This window comes from Balaenoptera physalus, assembly GCF_965194825.1.
Source record: "Balaenoptera physalus genome assembly, chromosome: 18".
NCBI classification, from domain to species: domain Eukaryota; kingdom Metazoa; phylum Chordata; class Mammalia; order Artiodactyla; family Balaenopteridae; genus Balaenoptera; species Balaenoptera physalus.
This window is the reverse complement of record NC_138899.1, coordinates 74,264,941-74,289,273: the sequence shown is the minus strand read 5'-3', so window position 1 is coordinate 74,289,273 and position 24,333 is coordinate 74,264,941. Positions and strand designations below refer to the sequence as shown.

The window sequence follows — 24,333 nt, the reverse complement described above, 5'->3', positions numbered from 1 at the left end:
GGCTGCTCCTTCCTGCGTTCCCGTGTTCCTGCGTTCCTGGCACCTGGCGAGATTGCCACAGACGCCCTGGGCTGACCACGTAGGATTCTGTTGATGCTGTTTTCTGTGTGCCTGCAGATCCTGGCGCAAACTCAGACGCCACAGACAGAAACACGGGAGCAGGAAGGAGATAAGGACGAGCCTTAAAGACATCAGGCTGTAACATACAGAGAATTCTTTAAAGCTGGGCATTTAAAATCTGGGATTATAAGCGGTGAACAGTCACAGCGTGGCAGCAGACGCATAGGGCACGCCTCACCCCACCCCTGCCCTGCCCCAGTCTTTATGGAGCAGTGGCCCTCAACCACGTGACAGCTGTGGAAAGCACCAGGTCCTTTCATTGTCCTGCCGTCTGGTGGTCCTAGGAGTAGATATCTGACCAGCCTAGGCCAGTGGGATTGTCCTAATAGTTCACTGAGAAGAGTCAGTCCTTTACAGGTGACAGAGCTGTAAGACATAAAACTCCAGAGTTGGAGGTGGAGGTGTTTTCCACTGTGTGGAGAAAACTGGTCTGCAGAGAGAATATGGCTGCTGAGTTGTGAGAAAGTGGAGAGAGAAGGAGAGAGACTGAGACAGAGAACTCCGTTTGAGAGGCCCAACCTCATCTCTGCTCTTTTCAGTGTTTGGTTGTTCAGTTCCTTGGATTCTTTGAGTCAATAAATTTCCCTTTTTTGCCCAAGCTAGCTTGAGCTAAGTTTCTATTGTTTGCAACTAGAGTACTTTTCAAGGGGCCTGGCCTTCACTTCTGATGCACTGTCACTAAGACAGCAGGGGTCTTAGAAGGGCCAACACTTCATGGGGACCAGACCCCTTGTCTACTGGGACCTAAGCGTTCCCTGACACTTGCAAATGAGATCTTGTTGAGGTGAATACACAAAGCTTGCTAGTGCCCAGCCCCTAACCAATCTTGTAAAGACTCCACACGTTGTGAAGTGCCCCAGGCACTCAGAGAGAGTTCTCAAGAGCATCATGACCAGCCAGGGCTGCCCTTGCTACTGGCCTCTGTGCATCCAAGCTCCAAACGCTTGGGTCCTCCATGGACCCCCATGGACCTCTTTCACCCAAGCTGGCCTCACCTGCTTTAGGTATGAGGACTGTGTGATCTCGTCCCCGTGCTGGCCTCTCCCACAGCAAGATGCAAATCCTGCTGCCACTAAGTAGAGTGGCCAATGTCCTTTTTATTTTTACTTTCTTTCTTTTTGTCGTTGTTGTTGTTTTTTCTGGCTGTGTGGCACGCGGGGATCTTAGTTCCCCGACCAGGGATCGAACCCGTGCCCCCTGCATTGGGATCGTGGAATCTTAACCACTGGACTGCCAGGGAAGTCCCCCAATGTTCTCTTTCAAAGTGAGGTTTTGATAAGAGCTCTTCTTCATCACTGCCAAATAGTTGTTGAGCCTGGGATGAAGTTTGCAGAATCTTGCATTATCTGTGTAACTTCCGAGGGAAGAAAACTGTCCTATAAGATGCCAGGCCACCACCTCCCTCACTCAGCAGGTTCCCTCTTACACCTTCTCTCTACTCTTATTATTATGCTGAGACGATTCCAGGGAAGTAGCTCAGTAATTACCTCAGAGAAGCCAGTTGCGGTGGTTAACGGTCCTTCCCGTGTGGAAGCTTTCCTAGGTGACCCCCTTTCTGCTCCTTATCTAAGTTCTTTGGTTTAGTTTTCATTCTCTTGTTGCTTGTTTCCCGTGGAAACAGAGGCATCAGCCGTCCACCTCATCATCATTCATTCATTCACCCAGGGCTTATTACTCGGCTGCTACTCTGGACCCTGCCATGCGTCAAGTAGTTATTTTTTCCCTAGGAATTCAAGGAAAGAGAGAAAGACAGTACTCTGGACACAAACCTTTTTGGTGCTCAATAAATAAAAAACATGCTTCACTTTTTCTTCCCTTCCTGCCTCTCTCCCGAGCCCTGCTTCTTCTGGCAGGACACGCTGAGCCAGGGTACTTTGGTGGCTAGTTTAAAAAAAAAAAAAAGAAGAAGAAGAAGCAGCCCTGTAATTGTGCTGGGACCTTTGGAAATTCTAATGATGAAAGGCAGAGCCCGGCCCTCACTTCCCCTTCCTGCACAGTGCGGGCCTGGGGTGCCACGGAGCTGAGAAGTCCTTGCTGGGAGCCGGAAACAAACATGGATCACGAAACCCTGGGCAATATTGTCCTGCTGGCCATCGTCACCCTCATCAGCGTGGTCCAGAACGGTAAGGGAATCCCCTCCCTCAGGGTAGATTTTGTTTCTAGTTGTTTGAAAGTCAGGCTTACACAGTTGTGTGTGTGTGTGTGTGTGTGTGTGTGTGTGTGTACACTTTTGTCTTTACCTATATTTGTATCTTTATTTGAATGTATAGGGGTTTGTGCCTTTCTGCATGAATTTAGGTTTTTCCTTCTCCCAATCGTTCTTTCACTTTAATGGGGATGATTAATCATGTCTGTAGAGCCAGGGCAGCAAGCTGGAGGTTGTACCAAAACCGTCACTGGAGTGTCTGCAATCAGCATTTTAACTACGAATTACTGTGGCCAGAGACCAGCTGGAGGGCAGGAAGGCTGGAAAGGGACAATCAGATATATGTTCACCCAGACACTGGGTTATACTAAGTGCAGCTGGGCGCTCTTCACCTGTCACCTGTAGGCTAAAAAAAAGGAAATTTATGCGGTGTGAGGGGGATTTCACCTTAACATTATTTTACCTCTGTATTGCTTTCTTTTTTTTTTCTTTTGAAGAAACATGTTCTTTGCAATACTTTCTTTTTCTCTAGCAATGCGTAATTTTTGAAGCATTTTTTGGTAGGCATTATGTACTTATATAAAGGGAGAGAGAGAGCGGGGAGGATTTTCTTGTTTGGGGTTTGCATTTCCATGAACTCTGCGATCACTTAAACCAAGCAAGGGACCTAGAAGTGAAAAAGGCAGGACTGGGTAGAACTTTCTCTTTAAAGTTCTGAGCTAGGACTGCCTCAGGCTCTCTCTATCAGTACGGCCAGTGTCTTTGGGATTTGCAGTTTACAAAGGTAGAGAAAAAAGGAGAGGAATTACTAAGGGCAGCTCTGTAACTTAATGGTAATTACTGAATGCTCACTCCCTGGCACACTTTGGGAACTTGGGTGTTCAGTCAACTGGGGATATTCGGATATTTTCCCCCACCTCGAGTGTGGACAGAGGCTGGTGATGCGCCTTCTGGGCACTGAGTAAGGCTTCCCGTGGCCTCCCTGCACCAGAGAATGGCCACTTTCCATACTCCGAGTATGTTTCCTCCTTGGAACAACACGTTTTCTTTTTTGAATTTTATTTTATTTATTTTTTATACAGAAGCTTCTTGTTAGTTATCTATTTTATACATATCAGTGTATACATGTCAATCCCAATCTCCCAATTCATCCCACCACCACCAACCCTCCCGCCACTTTCCCCCCCTTGGTGTCCGGAACAGCACTTGGCAGCTTTCTGACCCAAACATTTTCATTCTAAATCTCACACAACAGAGTTGCAGCTCAGAGAGGGGACAAAGGGCCGGTTGAGGCTGCCACAGTCTCAGGCCATTGCTGTTTCATGTTGGGGCTCCCTTAGTCTTGTCAGTCGCCAAGGGATTCATTCATTCGACCTGCATACACCCACAGGTACCCTGCTCTGTCCAGGAAGGGTCCCACATCCATGAGGATGTAGCAGTGAACAAGAAAGCTAGGTTCCTGCCTCCCAGGAAAGGAGAGGCTGGCGGGAAAAGATGGGCAGGCAGGAAGCAGGAAGCCTGCAGTGATGCTTGCGGCCCCCGTGGAGGCAGTCGCATGGGTGTCGGAGGGCGCTGCTTGTTCAGCTCTCCCCCTCCGGCCCTCCCCCGGATACCCGTCAATCTCGGTGACAGTGGACAGGAGCCAGGGTCCCCTTAGCCGCCTGTGCAGATGGGGCTGAGCAGAGGTTCGAGTGCACCCTGAGCTGCTCCCTGTTGGTCCAGGCCGAGTCGGGGGAAGCTGGAGGGTCTCCTCCTGTGAGAACAGACTCTTTTCATCTCTCCTGAGATGCCCCAGGACCTGGCCCTGGTCTGTCCAGGGGGTCCTGGGCTTTTCCGTAGAAGCACAGCAAACCCGGAGCAGACTTGAGGTGGACGATGAGATTTCTAATTATTTTTTGGCAGATGAGATTAAGTCTTCTTCTTTGGTGCAAGGCGGGAGGAGAGATTACAGACGGCCACATGTCTGAGTTTGAACCGCAATCTTTCGGCCGGCCATTTCAGATAGATAACGACAGGACACAGCAGTCTCCCTGACACGGTCCCGTGAACTGAGGAGGCTTCCTGGTGGGGGAGAGACAAGTGTGGACCAGCTCCTGCTTTGGGCTGGAGACTTTTCATCCTGGGCACACAGATGATTGGGGTGCATGTGTAGCGGTGTGGACGGCACGGCCCCAGCATCACAGCCTCTGTCCGTCCCCATCCAGTCCCCCCACTTCCCTTTTCACAGCGTTGTCCCACCCATGCTCGGGGGAAAAGACATGCTGCTGCCCTTTTGAAGCCACAGAAGGAGCCCCTGCCTCCCCCTCAGAGGCTTAGGATCAGCCCTGCTCCCCGCTGAGGCAGAGACCAGGGCTCCCGTGTGATGCTGAGGTCACCCTGTGAGGACTTCTTGTTTCTGACTGTTAAATGTGCCCGTGCGGGGCGGCAAGAAAAACTCAAATGACTTGGAAGATAACACCTCTACCCGTTTTAACCGTTGAGTTTTTAGGCAAACACAAAGGTCCAGAACTTCTCTTTGCAATTCTAATTAACCTCGATGTTGCAGCCATAGGTCTACCTTATTGAGTGCGGAAAACATGCAAAAGCTCTGCCTCCACCCCCAATTACATTTGATACCCGTTCTGTTAGCTTTAGGAACTATTTACATGTTGTTGCCAGGCACGGCACACTTTGTCTTTGTCCCAAGACAAGGAGGTCAGTCCCCGTGTCTGTGACAGCGTTGGAGGGCTCTGTGCTCTCGGCACATGGTGTGCGCCCGATTCCCCGGGGGAAGGGCCAGAGCCCACCCGCCTGGTGGAACCTTCTCCTCTGCCTCCCAGATGCTCATTAGTCATCAAGATCTTTGAACTCGTGGCCCTCTTCCAGCTTGATCCAGCAGAACGCACGTTTGGAAATGCAGACCAAGTTTAAAGTATCTCGTTCCGAGAGACCTGGACCAGAACTACCAAAGCCTGGTTTCCCAGGGAGTGGAGAGAGATGCATTTCCCATGCGTAGCATCCAGAGGGCCTCCAGCTTCTTGGCCAAGGTGCCAGCAGCTCTGCCATGAAGCAAACCTGGGAAACACAGATTTAGAGAAAGTGATTTCCATAGGAAGCCAAATTAATTAGACTGGGAGGAGAGGGTGAGCTGAGGGGAGGGACCCGGGCCTCGTGCGCGGAGGCCTGAATGGTGACAGCAGAAATCTTCTTTACAGCATCCTCAAGAGCCCCTGCTGAACACTCCCCTGACGGAGGGCTCACAACGCACTGGCCTTGCCCTTCCCACTGTTAAGTGTATTGAAAATTTGCTTTGTGTCAAGTATGGTGCTGGGCATAATATTATCTCATTTAATCCTTGCACCCTATGAAATATATAGTATTATATTTCTTTGTTTTTTATTTTTAAAAAGTTTTTTAACATCTTTACTGGAGTATAATTGCTTAACAATGGTGTGTTAGTTTCTGCTGTATAACAAAGTGAATCAGCTATACATATACATACATCCCCATATCTCCTCCCTCTTGCATCTCCCTCCCACCCTCCCTATCCCACCCCTCTAGGTGGTCACAAAGCACCGAGCTGATCTCCCTGTGCTATGCTGCTGCTTCCCACTAGCTAGCTATTTTACATTTGGTAGTGTATATATGTCCATGCCACTCTCTCACTTCGTCCCAGCTTACCCTTCCCACTCCCCGTGTCCTCAAGTACATTCTCCATGTCTGCGTCTTTATTCCTGTCCTGCCCCTAGGTTCCTCAGAACCATTTTTTTTTTTTTTAGATTCCATATATATGTGTTAACATACGGTGTTTGTTTTTCTCTTTCTGACTTACTTCACTTTGTATGACAGACTCTAGGTCCATCCACCTCACTACAAGTAACTCAATTTCGTTTCTTTTATGGCTGAGTAATATTCATTGTATATATGTGCCACATCTTCTTTATCCATTCACCTGTCAATGGACACTTAGGTTGCTTCCATGTCCTGGCTTAATTCACAGGTAAGCAAAGTGGAGCTTGGAGAGGTTAGAACATTGGTTGGAGGTTCCAGAGCCAGTAATGGTGAAACTGGGATTCAAACCAACTCCAAAGGGTAGACCTTTACACAGTGTATTTTTTCTCGAATTCATTCATTCAAACGCTCACTACTCAGGAAGTTCTCTCTTATATGGAACTGAAATCTGCTGCCTTATAATTTCTATCCACTAGTGTGTCTGTTCTTTGGAAAAGCTTAGACTGTGCCTGCTGCTTCTGTGTTTACAAAGTCACCTGTAACATCCCTTCTTCAATGTATCATTCCTCATATGACTTGGTTTCCAGAGTCCCTTGTCATTGGGTTCCCCCTCCTACCCCACTCCCCACCAACTTGCCGTGTTCTTTCTAAGAGGCAGGTGGGTGTTTTCCATGCAGGGAAACTGTTCCCGAGGTTCAGACACCAGTTCTGTTAAAATAATGGATGTGTGAATTATTCTTTTGTATCACGCTGCTGGCTCATACTAACTTAATGAAAATCTCAAGAGCTTTTTATGTGATCCTGAGAAAGTTATTTACCTTCTCTGACCACCAGTTTCCTCAACAGAGAGATGGAGTTACTAATATCTTCTGTGTGTGATGGTTGAAGGTATTGCCTGAGATAATTAACATAGGTAGAGAAGCCAGCAGAGCCCAGCATGCGGTAAGTTCTTGGTCAGCGTTTGTAGCCTTCTCTCTCCGTGTCTCTCTCTGTCTCTCTGGTTTGGCCTGATGTTAGCAGCCAGCCAAGAGAAGTGTGTGAGTGGTCTTTGCATGCATAGTTTCTGTAACATGGTCAAGGATAATAGGAGTTGGAGTGTCAGTGTTTGGAGGAGTGGACAAAGGTGGCCCAACTGTTTCAAGTTTAGCTTAGAAGGAGGGAGAGGTAGACCCTAGTGGTATACAGGACTAAGGCAGGCTTGTTTTTGTTTTGTTTTGAGGGTAGGAAAGATCTGAGTGTGTTTCAAAGGTAAAGATTAGGAGGAAAACAGAGACTGAAGGTTCAGGAAATGGGGCAAACACTGATGAACAAAGACCGGAAGAGGGTGGCAGAAGCAGCGTCAAGGTTGCAGGTGGAGGGCTAAGGCTTGGAAAAGAGGAAGGGGTTTGTTATCGGGCAAGGAGAGGAAGAAGAGAGGCAGACTCGGAGAAGGACGGCCACGCTGTGCAGTTGGTTGCAGAAATAACCTCAGACTTTCTTAATACTGTCTCTGTTTACATGTTCAGGGGCAAGGGGTGTCACCTTGGGTTCTGGAAAGACAATGATCAGAATTTTCCACTGTATTCTATGGTAAGAAGGGACGTCCAGAGTGGACAGTTGGATACTTAAACCCTGTGTAGTTGATGGAATCCCTGAAGTGAGCTTCTATGTGACAGTAGGAGGATAAACACACCCTCGAATGCCCAGCTGGAGTTGAATCCCAGCCTCCCTGCTCCCCGGTGGAGTGACTCTGAGAAAGTTATTTAACCTCCCTGAGCCGTAGGGCCCTTGTCTACAAAGTGGGGACAGTACCACCCACTTTACAGTGCTGGTGCCAGGCCCAATAAAGGAGCATATGTCCAGTGCCTAACAGAGGGCCTTCAGACAAGCCAGCCCTGCAGCTCTGCTCAAAACGGGCACAGTTCTAGGAGAGGAATGTACTTTTGACACAAAGGAAAACATGAAGACTTTTATTCATGTACACAATGGATAAGGCATCCTTTTCATGTCTTTTTGAGGAATCTAATAGAAAGTTGATGGAAAGAAATCCTGTGAGTGGATCCCTGACAATCACGCTTTTCCCTTTTTCACTCTTGAAATAGGAGGAAAGGAATAAAATAGGAGAGGTGAAGGAGAGAGAGAGAGAGAGAGAGAGAGGGAGAGAGGGACAGACCTTTATCCCGCCATCCCCACCATCCAGCCTGCAGATTCTGTCCCCTCGGCATCTCCTAATCCCACAAGCATCACCCTAACCAGCTCCCTTCTGTCTTTCCCCTGTCCTGGGTCTCACCCCTTTAAACACTCACCATGCTAAAGACAGAGTGGCTTTCTGGCGATGCCACTCCTCAACTTACATGTGTCAGTAACTCCTTGTTGCTCTCAAGACGGAAATAAATTCACAAGTTCTTAACGTGGCTCTCATCAAGGTCACGGTCATGCTGCTAAGTCCGACAGGCACTTCTCAGCCACCGTCTTCTTCAGCCTTGGTTCACTTGCTGCTTTCTCCCTGGGGCTCCCTCCGGCCACCCTGTCTGCACCCCCAGCGGCCCCTGTCGTGCTGTGCCTTCCCTTTCGTCCACAGCTTGGCACACTGTGTCGTTTTAATTTTTGTGTTTTGTTGACGGTGTGTGGTCTGTCTTCTCTTCTTGCATCCTCGCCAGAACAAAAGCTCCTCAGGCCAAGGCTCTTTGTGTGTTTTGTTCTCAGACGTAAGCTGAGTGTCTGGCACGTGGCAAGTGATAAAAGAGAAATGTCATTGAAAGAACAATTCACCACCTACCTCTTCGGTCTCATTTGTAATTGTACCAGGTTCCACTTCCCATTCCCCACCACCAATAAGCTGGATGTACTGAACCCCAGAGGTTCTTGCCTCTGGACCTTTGCACGTTCCGTTACACGAGAGTGGAGTGGTCTCCTCTGCTTGCCACACTTGTTCTTCAGATTTTATCTTAAATATCACCTCCTCTAGGAATCCTTCTCTGTCCCAAACACTGAATTAAGTTGCCCCCTTTGACCCTCGATGGCTCTGTATCCTCACTCAGTCTGATCTTAGCACGAGTCACTCTGTAGTGTAATTTCTTTACTTGGTTGTCTATTTCTTCCGACTGTCGGATCCTTGAAAGTGAGGGTCGTGTGTTGCTCACCATTGAGTCACCAACACCAAACGCAGTGATTAGTGGAGGGTAGCTGCTGAGTAAATTTCTGCTCAGTGACATTTGATGGAGGACATTTAGGGCATCTTAGAGGTCAAGTTAAGGAACCGTCTAACATTCTAGTAAAATAATGGGATACCAGGCTCGTGAACGTTCCCCGTTATAAACCAAATCCAAACTTTTCCCTCTGGCAGGGTTCTTTGCCCACAAGGTGGAGCACGAAAGCAAGACCCATAATGGGTGGAGCTTCCAGAGGACGGGGACACTTGCCTTGGAACGGGTCTACACTGCCAAGTGAGTCCAAACCCTGACACTGCTAACTGACAGATGGGGGGCCTGGGCACAGGGCTGCATGTCTGTCTGGGCCAATCTTCCAAAGGCCGGGGAGGCGGGGTTCCCAGGGAAGCTTGAACTTCACCTGGGAGACTTTGGGGGCACTTTTCATCATCTTAACAAGTGCTGGTGTGTAAAGAGGGGAAGCGGGGCTGTGGGATGGGGGGATGGAGCTCCGCCTGTTCAGGAACCTCTCAGCCAGTCATTCCGTCGTGGAGTTGACCGATTTTCTGGGGCGTTAGTCCAGAGGGGCTGCCGGGAAACCAGCCATCACTCACCAGCCGGCTTCGGAAGCAACAGGCAGGACCAGCTGGCAGCTGCCTGCAGCCCCTCAGGTCCCCTCGGTGGGGTCTGGAGGGGACTCTAGTGCGTTTCCTAAGCCCGGTCTCCTGGAGCAACCAGAACGGAAAGAATGGGGGAATTATGCAATGGCTTCTCCACCTCTCCTGCTTTTACTTCTGAATGAAAAGGCTGTTTGAAAACACCTGAAGAACTCAGTGAAGGAGGCGGGTGCTATTTGGGATGCAAATCCAACATTCATTTTCCTCTCTGCTGAACGCATTCAGACAGAGGGTTCAGCCAGCGGCCTGTCACCTGCTTCTCTGAGCCTGTGATTGGCCTGTGAGAAAGGGAGGCTGCAGCTCTGGGCTGGCCAAGGAGCTGGCCTTCAGTCTCGGCTCGGAGGTGACTTGGATGTCTCCAGAGATCCTTCCAAAGTGGGAGTCGTGGCCACACAAGCAACGTTCTCCTCGAACTGCAGGAATAACACAAGCAAATGCAGCCACTCGAGGGCCCTCTGCCTCCCGTCGGCCCCAGCCCCTCAGACCCAGCACTCCTGCGCAGTCTGATTCCGAGGAAATCCCTTCCTGAACTACTTACAGGGAGATTTCCATCTTAAGATTCGGACCTTCGGTGTGTTAATTCTCAGAATCCACTGAAGAAGTGGAAGGATGTGATTTAAGCCATCTTAGATGTTCACATTTACAGGAGGTGGAGGAGAGAGTGTGCGGTGCTGTCAGCCCCTCTGTGCTGTTTGCAGGGGAGACGGGAGAGGTCCCCGCAGACACACCCACGTGCAAGAGTGCAAGAGGGGCAAGGACAGTGTCCTCCATCGGGGTAACGCCAGAACCTCCCCCCACACGGAATCCAGAAGAACGTGAATACCATTCTACCTGTTCGGAAAGGGAAGCTTCTTCCCGCCCAGATCACTGCATTCTCACCAGCTGCTCCGTGTTCTTAGGGGCACGGCCGGGCCCGTCTGGAGAAGTGGGGCAGGGCTGCATGCAGCGGAATTTCTCTGTACCGGGTGAGAAGCTCAGTTTCCATCCTGCCAAAAATGAAGAAGAACGGGGGCAGGCCAGGCCGCCTGGTGTCTGCCGTTTCCCCCAGGAGTGACCTAGCTCTGCTTCTAAGAAGCCGCCTCGCTGACACCTGGTCCCCCGCTGCCAGCCTCCAGACTGTGGAAGTGCCCTCTGGGGATGGTTGCGCTGTCGTTTGGAAGGTGGTTTGGAAGCTCTGCAATGGCTCGGGGCCCCTGCCGTCAGAAGGCGCTAGAGGAGAGTGGTGGGTGATTGGTGCCGCCTGGGGGTCCCCATCGCATGGGTACTGCCGCCCAGCTCCCAAACCCACGTGACTTTCCCACTTACCCCCCGAGAGAGGGCAAGGAGAGGGAGGGGAGGAGAGAGAGCTGTGGAGAGGTAGGAGCTTTTGGGGGGAAGAGGGAGTGGAGGAGAATTTTCTGTAATTAAAAGGTTGCCCAGACACTGCTGTGGTTCTGTTGCAAAGACTACTTCCTCCCTGACCCAGCTGGCAGCGCCCTGTGTGTGCCTGAGGTGGGTTGTGGAAGGTGCTGAAGATCAACACAGAGGCTGCCGCCTGCTGGCGACGCCAGGAGCCCCCAGTCTGCATGCCCCAGCCAGGAAGCTACCAGGAAGGGCCTTACGTGTTAGCCCGGTAGCAAGTCATCCCCAGTGATAGCTTCTCCAGGGGCCTCCAAAGCACCAAAGAGGGGTACAAGAAGAGCCGTAGGGGTGTGAGAAGAAAAGAACATGTATTTAATGTTGCTATCTAAAAAATAGGAAATTGAACTTTACTCAGTTTTAATATACAGATTGAGAGTAGGATGTGTATATAATTTGTACATAAATATACCCGTCATAAGGTTGCATGATCAAAACTCTTGGTTGATGGGGTGTGGGATCATAAATGTTTAGAGACTGTATAAAGGGAAAATAGCATAAAGAATAAATGATGCTGGTGGATTGAAATGGCTGATGCATGCTTTTCAGCATAAAGTATGACTGTTGACTGATACAGATAATTCAAGATTTGGGGGCTGTTGGTAAACAGACATCCCAGCCAGGTGAGGGCTTCAGCTCAGACTCAGCCTCGGTTAATGGGCTGCTCTACCACCCATCTCCCTCGAGGGCAGAGCTGAGTCAGGGTTTGAGAGTTAAAAGGACCTCGACCTTGACTCTGTCTTCATGTGTCTAAAACATAGGTCAAAGCCCTGTTCCCAGTTGATGAGCGCAGCCAGAGCCGTCAAAGTTTGATTTTTGGAGAAAAGTCTCAGTTAACTGACCTAAGATCCTTCTTCATGAGTGCGGTGAGCACAGGCTGTGGAGAGAAGATGGGTCTTTGCAGATGTGTCATTTTCCAAAATGTGACCCATAGATTACAAGTTCATGGGCTGTTAACAGGTGTTAAAGAGAAGAACAAGTTCTGTACAGCAAGACTTTTGAGAACCTTTAAAGTACTAAGACACTGTGATTCTTGGTTCTACAAGAAGGAGAGGTCTTATTAAACTACAGACACCCTTCCTTTTTTTTTTCTAGAGCATAGCAAAGGTTTAGTGTTTCACAAGATGCATTTTGGTAAATGACACCCTAAGGTCCCTTCTCCCCCCACACCTCTCAGAATCCACTCTGGACTCACTTCCAAGTAGCAGGGACTTGTGAATGATTTGAAGGTGATACATCTACATTGGTTCTATTGATTAGTATTGATACTATTGCTGTTATTACTGATATTTACTTATTTATGTATTTAAAGTTCTATTGCAATATAGTTGATTTACAATGTTGTGTTAGTTTCAGGTGTAGAGCAAAGTGATTCAGTTTTATATATATATATATATATGTATATATACACACACACATATTCTTATTTAGATTGCTTTCCATTATAGGTTATTGCAAGATATTGAGTATAGTTCCCTGTGCTATACAGTAGGTCCTTGTTGGTTATCTATTTTATATATAGTAGTGTGTATATTTTAATCCCAAACTCCTAATTTATCCCTCCCATATTTACTTATTTTAAATAAACCCAAATTAACTAGCAAAACATTAAGTGCTTCTATATCTCATTCCTAAAGGTGGAGAAAAATGAAAGGGAAAATTGCAATGAATCCTTTTCTCCATAAAAACACTGGCAGTGCGGTGCGTCCAGTGGAACAAAGCACAGTGAATTGTTGAGAGATCTGCTGAGTAGCTCGTAGTTAGGCCTCAAGAAATGACAGACAAAGTGGGTTTGTCAGTTTTGTCCTGCAGAAAAACTGGCACAAAAGAATATTTGGAATAACAATAATTTGTCAGTAGGAAAGACATTTTCATTGGAGGTTATAAGAAGGAGAGGTTGGAGGAATAATAGCCACCATTTATTGAATGCTTACTACGAGCCTGGTGCTGCTTTCCCTCGTTTTATTCTCACAACAGCCAGGGAGGTATCAATAAATACTCATGTCTCCATTCACCTTCAGTTGATGAGGAGATTGAGACTCAGTGAGGCTAGGAAATGCACCCACAATCGCACAGTCAAAAAGTGGCAGCTGGGAGACCTTCAAGATGGCGAAAACGTAAGACGTGGAGATCACCTTCCTCCCCGCAAATACATCAGAAATACATCTACATGTGGAACAACTCCTACAGAGCACCTACTGAATGCTGGCAGAAGACCTCAGACCTCCCAAAAGGCAAGAAACTCCCCATGTACCTGGGTAGGACAAAAGAAAATAGAAAAAACAGAGACAAAAGAATAAGGATGGGACCTGCACCAGTGGGAGGGATCTGTGAAGGAGGAAAGGTTTCCACACACTAGGAAGCCCCTTCGCGGGCGGAGACTGTGGGTGGCAGAGCGGGGAAGCTTTGGAGCCATGGAGAAGAGCACAGCCACAGGGGTGCGGAGGGCAAAGCGGAGAGACTCCCGCACAGAGGCTCGGCGCTGAGCAGCACTCACCAGCCCGAGAGGCTTGTCTGCTCACCCGCCGGGGCGGGCGGGGTCTGGGAGCTGCGGCTCGGGCTTCGGAGGTCAGATCCCAGGGAGAGGACTGCGGTTTGCTGCATGAACGCAGCCTGAAAGGGGCTAGTGCGCCACAGCTAGCCGGGAGGGAGTCCGGGAAAAAGTCTGGAGCTGCCGAAGAGGGAAGAGGCCACTGTTTTGCAGTGCGCGAGGAGAGGGGATGCAGAGCACCGCCTAAATGAGCTCAAGAGACGGGTGCGAGCCGCGGCTGTCAGCGCGGACCCCAGAGACGGGCATGAGATGCTAAGGCTGCTGCTGCCGCCACCAAGAAGCCTGTGTGCAAGCACAGGTCACTCTCCACACCGCCCCTCCCGGGAGCCTGTGCTGCCCGCCACTGCCAGGGTCCCGTGATCCAGGGACAACTTCCCCGGGAGAACGCACGGCGCGCATCAGGCTGGTGCAATGTCACGCTGGCCTCTGCCGCCGCAGGCTCGCCCCGCATTCCATGCACCTCCCTCCCCCCGGCGTGAGTGAGCCAGAGCCCCCGAATCAAATACTCCTTTAACCCCGACCTGAGCGGGGAACAGATGCCCGCAGGCGACCTACACGCAGAGGCGGGGCCACATCCAAAGCTGAACCCCAGGAGCTGTGCGAACAAAGAAGAGAAAGGGAAATCTCTCCCAGCAGCCTTAGGAGCAGCGGATTAAATCTCCACAATCAATTTGATGTACCCTACATCTGTGGAATACCTGAATAGACAATGAATCATCCCAAAATTGAGGCGGTGGACTTTGGGAGCAACGATATATATATATTTTTCCTTTTTCTCTTTTTGTGAATGTGTATGTGCATGCTTCTTTGTGTGGTTTTGTCTGTATAGCTTTGCTTTTACCATTTGTCCTAGGGTTCTGTCTGTCCTTTTTTTTTTTTTTTTTTTTTTTTTTTTTGTATAGTTTTTAGCACTTGTTATCATTGGTGGATTTGTTTTTTGGTTTGATTGCTCTCTTCTTTCTTTTTTTTTTCATCTTTTTATTACTTTTCAATTTTTAAAAATTTTTAATAATTATTTCTTATTTTGTATTTTAATAACTTTATTTTATTTTATTTATTTATTTTTTTTTTTCTTCCTTTTCTTCTGAGCTGTGTGGCTGACAGGGTCTTGGTGCTCCGTCTGGGTGTCAGGCCTGTGCCTCTGAGGTGGTAGAGCCGAGTTCAGGACATTGGTCCAACAGACACCTCCCGGCTCCACGTAATATCAAACAGTGAAAGCTCTCCCAGAGATCTCCATCTCAATGCTAAGACCCAGCTCCACTTAATGACGAGCAAGCTACAGTGCTGGACACCCTATGCCAAACAACTAGCAAGACAGAAATACAACCCCACCCATTAGCAGAGAGGCTGTCTAAAATCATAATAAGGTCACAGGCACCCCAAAACACACCACCGGATATGATCCTGCCCACCAGAAAGACAAGATCCAGCCTCATCCACCAGAACACAGGCAACAGTCCCCTCCACCAGGAAGCCTACACAACCCACTGAACCACCCTTAGCCACTGGGGACAGAAACCAAAAACAACAGGAACTACAAACCTGCAGCCTGCGTAAAGGAGACCCCAAACACAGTAAGATAAGCAAAATGAGAAGACAGAGAAACACACAGCAGATGAAGGAACAAGGTAAAAACCCACCAGACCAAACAAATGAAGAGAAAATAGGCAGTTTACCTGAAAAAGAATTCAGAGTAATGATAGTAAAGATGATCCAAAATCTTGGAAATAGAATGGAGAAAATAAAAGAAACGTTTAACAAGGACCTAGAAGAACTAAAGAGCAAACAAACAATGATGAACAACACAATAAATGAAATTTAAAATTCTCTAGAAGGTATCAACAGCAGGATAACTGAGGCAGAAGAACAGATAAGTGACCTGGAAGATAAAATAGTGGAAATAACTACCACAGAGAAGAATAAAGAAAAAAGAATGAAAAGAATTGAGGACAGTCTCAGATAACTCTGGGACAACATTAAACGCACCAACATTCAAATTATAGGGGTCCCAGAAGAAGAAGAGAGAAAGGGACTGAGAAAATATTTGAAGAGATTATAGCTGAAAATTTCCCTAATATGGGAAAGGAAATAGCCAAGTCCAGGAAGTGCAGAGAGTGCCATACAGGATAAATCCAAGGAGAAACACACTGAGACACATATTAATCAACCTATCAAAAATTAAATACAAAGAAAAAATATTAAAAGCAGCAAGGGAAAAACAACAAATAACATACAAGGGAATCCCTATAAGGTTAACAGCTGATCTTTCAGCAGAAACTCTGCAAGCCAGAAGGGAGTGGCAGGACATATTTAAAGTGATGAAAGGGAAAAACCTACAACCAAGATTACTCTACCCAGCAAGGATCTCATTCAGATTCGACAGAGAAATTAAAACTTTACAGGCAAGCAAAAGCTAAGAGAATTCAGCACCACCAAACCAGATTTACAACAAATGCTAAAGGAACTTCTCTAGGCAGGAAACACAAGAGAAGGAAAAGATACACAATAACAAACCCAAAACAATTAAGAAAATGGTAATAGGAACATACATATCAATAATTACCTTAAATGTAAATGGATTAAATGCTCCAACCAAAAGACATAGACTGGCTGAATGGATACAAAAGCAAGACCTGTACATATGCTGTCTACAAGAGACCCACTTCAGACTTAGGGACACATACAGACTGAAAGTGAGGGGATGGAAAAAGATATTCTATGCAAATGGACATTAAAAGAAAGCTGCAGTAGCAATTCTCATATCAGACAAAATAGACTTTAAAGACTATTACAAGAGAAAAAGAAGGACACTACATAATGATCAAGGGATCAATCCAAGAAGAAGATATAACAATTCTAAATATTTATGCACCCAACATAGGAGCAACTCAACACATAAGGCAAATGCTAACAGCCATAAAAGGGGAAATCGACAGTAACACAGTCATAGTAGGGGACTTTAACACCCCACTTTCACCAATGGACAGATCATCCAAAATGAAAATAAATAAGGAAACACAAGCTTTAAATGACACATTAAACAAGGTGGACTTAATTGATATTTGTAGAACATTCCATCCAAAAACAACAGAATACACTTTCTTCTCAAGTGCTCAAGGAACATTCTCCAGGATAGATCATATCTTGGGTCACAAATCAAGCCTTGGTAAATTTAAGAAAATAGAAATTGTATCAAGTATCTTTTCTGACCACACGCTATGAGACTAGATATCAATTACAGGAAAAAACCTGTAAAAAATACAAACACATGGAGGCTAAACAACACACTACTAAATAACCAAGAGATCACTGAAGAAATCAAAGAGGAAATCAAAAAATACCTAGAAACAAATGACAAAACTCAACGACCCAAAACCTATGGGATGCAGCAAAAGCAGTTCTAAGAGGGAAGTTTATAGCAATCCTACCTCAAGGAACAAGAAACATCTCAAAGAAACAACCTAACCTTACACCTAAAGCAATTAGAGAAAGAAGAACAAAAAACTCCCAAAGTTAGCAGAAGGAAAGAAATCATAAAGATCAGATCAGCAATAAATGAAAAAGAAAAGAAGGAAACAGTAGCAAAGATCAATAAAACTAAAAGCTGGTTCTTTGAGAAGATAAACAAAATTGATAAACCATTAACCAGACTCATCAAGAAAAAAAGGGAGAAGACTCAAATCAATAGAATTAGAAATGAAAAAGCAGAAGTAACAACTGACACTGCAGAAATACAAAGGATCATGAGAGATTACTACAAGCAACTATATGCCAACAAAATGGACAACCTGGAAGAAATGGACAAATTTTTAGAAAAGCACAACCTTCTGAGACTGAACCAGGAAGAAGTAGAAAATATAAACAGACCAATCACAAGCACTGAAATTGAGACTGTGATTAAAAATCTTCCAACAAACAAAAGCCCAGGACCAGATGGCTTCACAGGTGAATTCTATCAAACATTTATAGAAGGGCTAACATCTATCCTTCTCAAACTCTTCCAAAATCTAGCAGAGGGAGGAACACTCCCAAACTCATTCTATGAGGCCACCATCACCCCCTGATACCAAAACCAGACAAAGATGTCACAAAGAAAGAAAACTACAGGCCAGTATCACTGATGAACATAGATGCAAAAATCCTCAACAAAATATGAGCAAACAGAATCCAACAGCACATTAGAAGGATCATACACCATGATCAAGTGGGGTTTATCCCAGGAATGCAAGGATTCTTCAATATACGCAAATCAATGTGATAAACCATATTAACAAATTGAAGGAGAAAAACCATATGATCATCTCAATAGATGCAGAAAAAGCTTTTGACAAAATTCAACACCTGTTTATGATAAAAACCCTCCAGAAAGTAGGCATAGAGGGAACTTACCTCAACATAATAAAGGCCATATATAACAAACCCACAGCCAACATCGTTCTCAATGGTGAAAAACTGAAACCATTTCCACTAAGATCAGGAACAAGACAAGGTTGCCCACTCTCAGCACTATTATTCAACATAGTTTTGGAAGTTTTAGCCACAGCAATGAGAGAAGAAAAAGAAATAAAAGGTATCCAAATCGGCAAAGAAGAAGTAGACTGTCACTGTTTGCAGATGACTTGATACTATACATAGAGAATCGTAAAGACGCTACCAGAAAACTACTAGAGCTAATCAATGAATTTGGTGAAGTAGCAGGATACAAAATTAATGCACAGAAATCTCTTGCATTCCTATACACTAATGATGAAAAATCTGAACAAGAAATTAAGGAAATGCTCCCATTTACCATTACAACAAAAAGAATAAAATACCTAGGAATAAACCTATCTAAGGAGACAAAAGACCTGTATGCAGAAAACTATAAGATACTGATGAAAGAAATTAAAAACGATACAAACAGATGGAGAGATATACCATATTCTTGGATTGGAAGAATCAACATTGTGAAAATGACTATACTACCCAAAGCAATCTACAGATTCATTGCAATCCCTATCAAACTACCAATGGCATTTTTCACAGAATTAGAACAAAAAATTCCACAATTTGTTTGGAAACACAAAAGACCGTAAATAACCAAAGCAATCTTGAGAAAGAAAAATGGAGCTGGAAGAATCAGGCTCCTGGACTTCAGACTATACTACAAAGCTACAGTAATCAAGACAGTATGGTACTGGCACAAAACCAGAAATATAGATCAATGGAACAGGATAGAAAGCCCAGAGATAAACTCATGCACCTATGGTCACCTTATCTTTGATAAAGGAGGCAAGAATATACAATGGAGAAAAGACAGCCTCTTCAATAAGTGGTGCTGGGAAAACTAGACAACTACATGTAAAAGAATGAAATTAGAACACTCCCTAACATCATACACAAAAATAAACTCAAAATGGATTAAAGACCTAAATGTAAGCCAGACACTATCAAACTCTTAGAGGAAAACATAGGCAGAACACTCTATGATATAAATCACAGCAAGATCCTTTTTGACCCGCCTCCTAGAGAAATGGAAATAAAAACAAAAATAAACAAATGGGACCTAATGAAACTTAAAAGCTTTTGCACAGCAAAGGAAACCATAAACAAGATGAAAAGACAACCCGCAGAATGGGAGAAAATATTTGCATATATTTTGAAGCAGTTGACAAAGGATTAATCTTCAAAATTTACAAGCAGCTCATGCAGCTCAATTTCAAAAAAAACAAACAACCCAATCCAAAAATGGGCAGAAGACCTAAATAGACATTTCTCCAAAGAAGATATACAGATTGCCAACAAACACATGAAAGAATGCTCAGCATCACTAATCATTAGAGAAATGCAAATCAAAACTACAATGAGGTATCCCCTCACACCAGTTAGAATGGCCATCATCAGAAAATCTACAAACAACAAATGCTGGAGCGGGTGTGGAGAAAAGGGAACCCTCTTGCACTGTTGGTGGGAATGTAAATTGATACAGCTACTATGGAGAACATTATGGCGGTTCCCTAAAATACTAAAAATAGAACTACCATATGACCCAGCAATCCCACTACTGGGCATATACCCTGAGAAAACCATAATTCAAAAAGGGTCATGTACCACAATGTTCATTGCAGCTCTATTTACAATAGCCAGGACATGGAAGCAACCTAAGTGTCCATCGACAGATGAATGGATAAAGAAGATGTGGCACATATGTACAATGGAATATTACTCAGCCATAAAACAAAACGAAATTGAGTTATTTGTAGTGAGGTGGATGGACCTAGAGTCCGTCATACAGAGTGAAGTAAGTCAGAAAGAGAAAAACAAATACTGTATGTTAACACATATATATGGAATCTAAAAAAAAAAAAGGTTATGAAGAATTTAGGGGCAGGACAGGAATAAAGACGCAGACATAGAGAATGGACTTGAGGACATGGGGAGGGGGAAGGGTAAGCTGGGACGAAGTGAGAGAGTGGCATGGACATATATACACTACCAAATGTAAAATAGATAGCTAGTGGGAAGCAGCCGCATAGCACAGGGAGATCAGCTCGGTGCTTTGTGACCACCTAGAGGGGTGGGATAGGGAGGGTGGGAGGGAGACGCAAGAGGGAGGAGTTATGGGGATATATGTATATGTATAGCTGATTCACTTTGTTATAAAGCGGAAACTAACACACCATTGTAAAGCAATTATACTCTAATAAAGATGTTTAAAAAAAGAAGATTAAAGGTGGTAAAGACAATATAAAATTAAACATTTTAATACTGAAAAAAAAAAAAGTGGCAGCCCCGAGTGGGACCCAGGCTTTGTGACTTTAGGGACCACACGAGTGACCTCTAAGGTCCCTAAAGGCAGCCGCATCACTGACCAAAGGACAAAAGCTGTTTGAGTTCAGCCCAGCAGCGGCCCTCTGGCGAGGAGAGGCATGTGTGCATGAAGCCGTGGATGGAAGATGTGTCAGAGATCCTGGATGAGGAGAGGGACCGGCTTGAGCCAGAATGGGGGTTAGGACTCTGGGCGTATTCTGGAAATCCAGAGAAGAGCCCGTTTTCTTAGAGTTGGGAGAGTTTCGTTCAATTTCAGGCCGACTGTGTTGTACCAGGGCCCATGGTGACTTGATATAAGAGGCAGGAATGATTGAATGGCTGATCTAATGTCACATCACTAGACACTTCTCTCTATGAGCACATTCCTTGGACAATAAAGAATTTTTTATAATTTTGCATCACCCAGACAAAATCACAACTTCAAAACAAAACAGAAGCATGAGAATGAGAGGAAGCAGGGGAGAGCTTTGATATTAATAGATTTTCAAACTGTTTGAGTGTCAGGTATTAGATCCCATCAGACATGGAACATTATTCAACTAAATAAAAGGGAATTTTCTCTCTAGTTTTCTGGAACTGGGAGATGGATCTTCTCTGAGTCTTGAGGCTGCAGTTTTGTGTCTCTAATGAGGTGTAAGAATAGATGTGATGCATTTGCTTAGCGGCTGCTACAGTTATCACTTTGGGGCTTGTTTACTCACTAAGTGCTTCACCCCAAATGGCAGATTTGTAAGGAACTCCCGCCCTTTGGAGTTCTTACTGTGTCCATAGATCAATGGAAATCCTGGGTATCCATTGTCCCCAGCAAGGTCAGCAGGGCTCTTCTGGCTCTCCTGTGTCTATCCAGGACAGGGTACATTGGTTTCTTACCTTTTCCATTTGTTGACTTCTCTGGTAAAGGATTTTTTGACCATCAGAAAGATCTGAAGGCCCCCGTGACCCAACCTCTCTGGGTTCTCTGCAGGGGACTGACCAAGGGCTGGTCATTCCAGGGCTCTCAGTGGTACCAACTGAATCGTGAGATCCTATCGGTTTGAACGAGGCTTCAAGGCTGATTTTTAGGAGGAACTTTATGAGAACCAGATCAGGAAGGATCCAGATGAAGAATCCAAGGAAGGAATTTGGATAAAAGGCCAAATGTAATTTGAAAATTGCATCTTTGCTTTTACCTATACAGTTCGAATTACCTTAGACCAGTGGTTCTCAGACTTGAGTATGTATCAGAATCACCTGGAGGGCTGTTAAAACTCTTGCTGGGCCCACCCTCAGAGTTTTTAATTCCTTAGGTCCAAGGAAGGCATTAACATTTGCATTTTCAACAAGTTCCGTGGTGATTCTGATGTGGCTGATCCAGGGACCACACCTTGAGAACCAGTACATTAGACCATCGACTCCTAGAGCTTAAGTGGATCTCAGAGTTATTCTTTATTAGTCTCTTAGTTTTACTGGTAAGGAAACTAAGTCCAGAGAGTTTGCTTTGCTAGTGACAAACAGCAGGTTAATGTCAGGTGGGGGACGAAATCCTAGTCACCAAATCCTTCCCACTCTATTGCATTGCCCCTCCTCTTTTGAGTCTTGTGTTGTGTTTCCATGGATGTGCATATCAATTGTTCTGATCTAGGCTGTAAACTCAAGAGAACACTTGCTGTTTGCTTTAGTGCAGGCATACCTCTTTTTATTGTGCTTCACAGACACTGTGGTTTTCTTTTTTTTTGTTTTTTTTTACAAATTGAAGGTTTGCGGCAGCCCTGCATTGTCAGATGATGGTTAGCATTTTTTAGCAATACTTTTTTTTTTATTTTTATAAATTTATTTATTTATTTACTTATTTTTGGCTGTGTTGGGTCTTCGTTGCTGCGCGCGGGCTCTCTCTAGTTGCGGCGAGCGGGAGGTTACTCTTTGTTGCGGTTGTTATGGAGCTCGGTTTCTAGGTGTGTGGGCTCAGTAGTTGTGGCGCACGGGCTTAGTTGCTCCGCGGCATGTGGGATCTTCCTGGACCAGGGCTCGAACCCGTGTCCCCTGCCTTGGCAGGCGGATTCTTAACCACTGTGCCACCAGGGAAGCCCAATAACGTATTTTTTAATTAAGGTATGTACCTTGTTTTTTAGACATAATGCTATTGCACATATATTGGACTATAAACATCGCTTTTATGTGCACTGGGAAACAAAAGCATTCCTGTGACTTGCTTTATCGCGGTATTTGCTTCATCGTGGTGGTGTGGAACTGAACCCACGCTATTTCTGAGGTGTGCCTGTAGAGTCGAAGAGGTAACACACCTGGTTTTAGAGTCGTACTGACCAGGCTGTGAATCCTGGCTTTGCTACTCTGTAGCTGGGTGACCCTGGGCAAGTTATTCAACTTCTCCAGGATTCAGTTTCTCATCTGAAACATGAGACTAATTGTGGTAGGCCGAATAATGACCCCCAAAGGTGTTCACATCCTAATCTCAGGAACATGTGAATGGGTTATGTTACGTGGCAAGGAGGAATCAAGTTTGCTAACCAGCTGAATTTAAGTTCAATTTAAGAGATTATCCTGGATTATCTGGGTGGGACCCAATGTCATCACAAGGGTCCTTCAAATGTGGAAGAAGGAGGCAGAAGAGTTGGTGTTGCGAAGAAGACATGATCAGACATTGCTGGCTTTGAGGTTGGAAGGGGCCACACGCCCCTTGGAATGCAGGCGATCTCTAGAAGCTGGGAAAAGCAAGGAAACAGAAGAGATGCATCTCCAGAAGGAATGCAGCCATGCGGACACCTTCATTTTGGCCCAAGGAGACCGATTTCAGACTTCTGACCTCCAGATAATCAATTTGTCTTGTTTTAAGCCACTGAGCTTGTGGCTAGTTGTTCCAGCAGCCATAGGAAACGCATGCAGTCACCATGTGTGCTCGCAGGATTGCCTGAGTTTAAAGGAGACCAAGGGTGTAAGACACCAGCACGGGGGAGAGGACTGAGCCCTGCACAAAGCCATTGCTCCAGCAGCAAGATAACGCCGTGAGCACCGGCTTTGCTGAATCGACCCCTGGTCCCTCTAATGCTTGAGGCTCGCCTTGCCTTCCTCAGCCTGGCCCGCGTGTCTGGGCTGACTTGTGTGTCTGACCTGAAGGTTTCTTAGTCCGGTCCCTCTTCCCTGCTGCCCCGACCCTGACCGCCGCCCAGCCCTGCTGTCCGCGGCGCTCACTTTTCATTTCCAAGAAGCGCTTTGGCGTAACCGGGAGCAGGAATCCTGCCAAGGCGAATCCATCAAGAAAGCGGGTCTCCGATCGGCTTCACCGAGGAAGGGAGTGGATGCATTCCGAACACGTGTCCGCTTTACACACACCACCGTCTGTTTCTGACGTCTTATCAGGTAAAGGTCAGTGGAATTATGAATGGAGTTTGTGCTGTGCGCGACAGTGATTATTAATTCGGGGTTTCAGGTAATTTTCAGACTGCGCTGCAGTAACGTGTCTTCTGATGTTTCCCCTTGTGTGTTTATTCTACAGCCAGAACTGTGTCGATGCGTACCCCACCTTCCTCGTCATGCTCTGGAGCGCCGGGCTCCTCTGCAGCCAAGGTAACCCAGGCTTCTCCTTGTGTGTTCTCTTTCTGAAACGTGATGCATCACCAGGAGGTTCGAGTGCAGGCTTTTTGTTGAAAAGGCTTTGCCTGCCCTCCAGCTCCAATCCATGAAGCCCTGGAGAGGCGAGACCCTCCGGAGGCCATGTTTCAGCGGGCGGGGTGCCCACGCGGAGCCCTGCGGTAATGCATCGCTAATGCTGGCTCCCTGGTGGCTGGTGGAGAGTGG

General features: G+C 46.0%; 1 protein-coding gene across 1 annotated transcript in view; it reads left to right on the top strand.

Moving 5' to 3' along the window:
- The window catches only part of ALOX5AP (arachidonate 5-lipoxygenase activating protein), a 71,764-nt gene that overhangs the window by 38,407 nt on the left and 9,024 nt on the right, over positions 1–24,333 (top strand). Inside the window, exons 3-5 of the mRNA XM_082435710.1 lie at positions 2,118–2,243; positions 9,303–9,402; positions 24,032–24,102. Coding sequence (XP_082291836.1) covers positions 2,174–2,243; positions 9,303–9,402; positions 24,032–24,102 — 241 coding nt within the window. The 5' untranslated portion in view covers positions 2,118–2,173. The remainder of the gene's footprint in view (positions 1–2,117; positions 2,244–9,302; positions 9,403–24,031; positions 24,103–24,333) is intronic.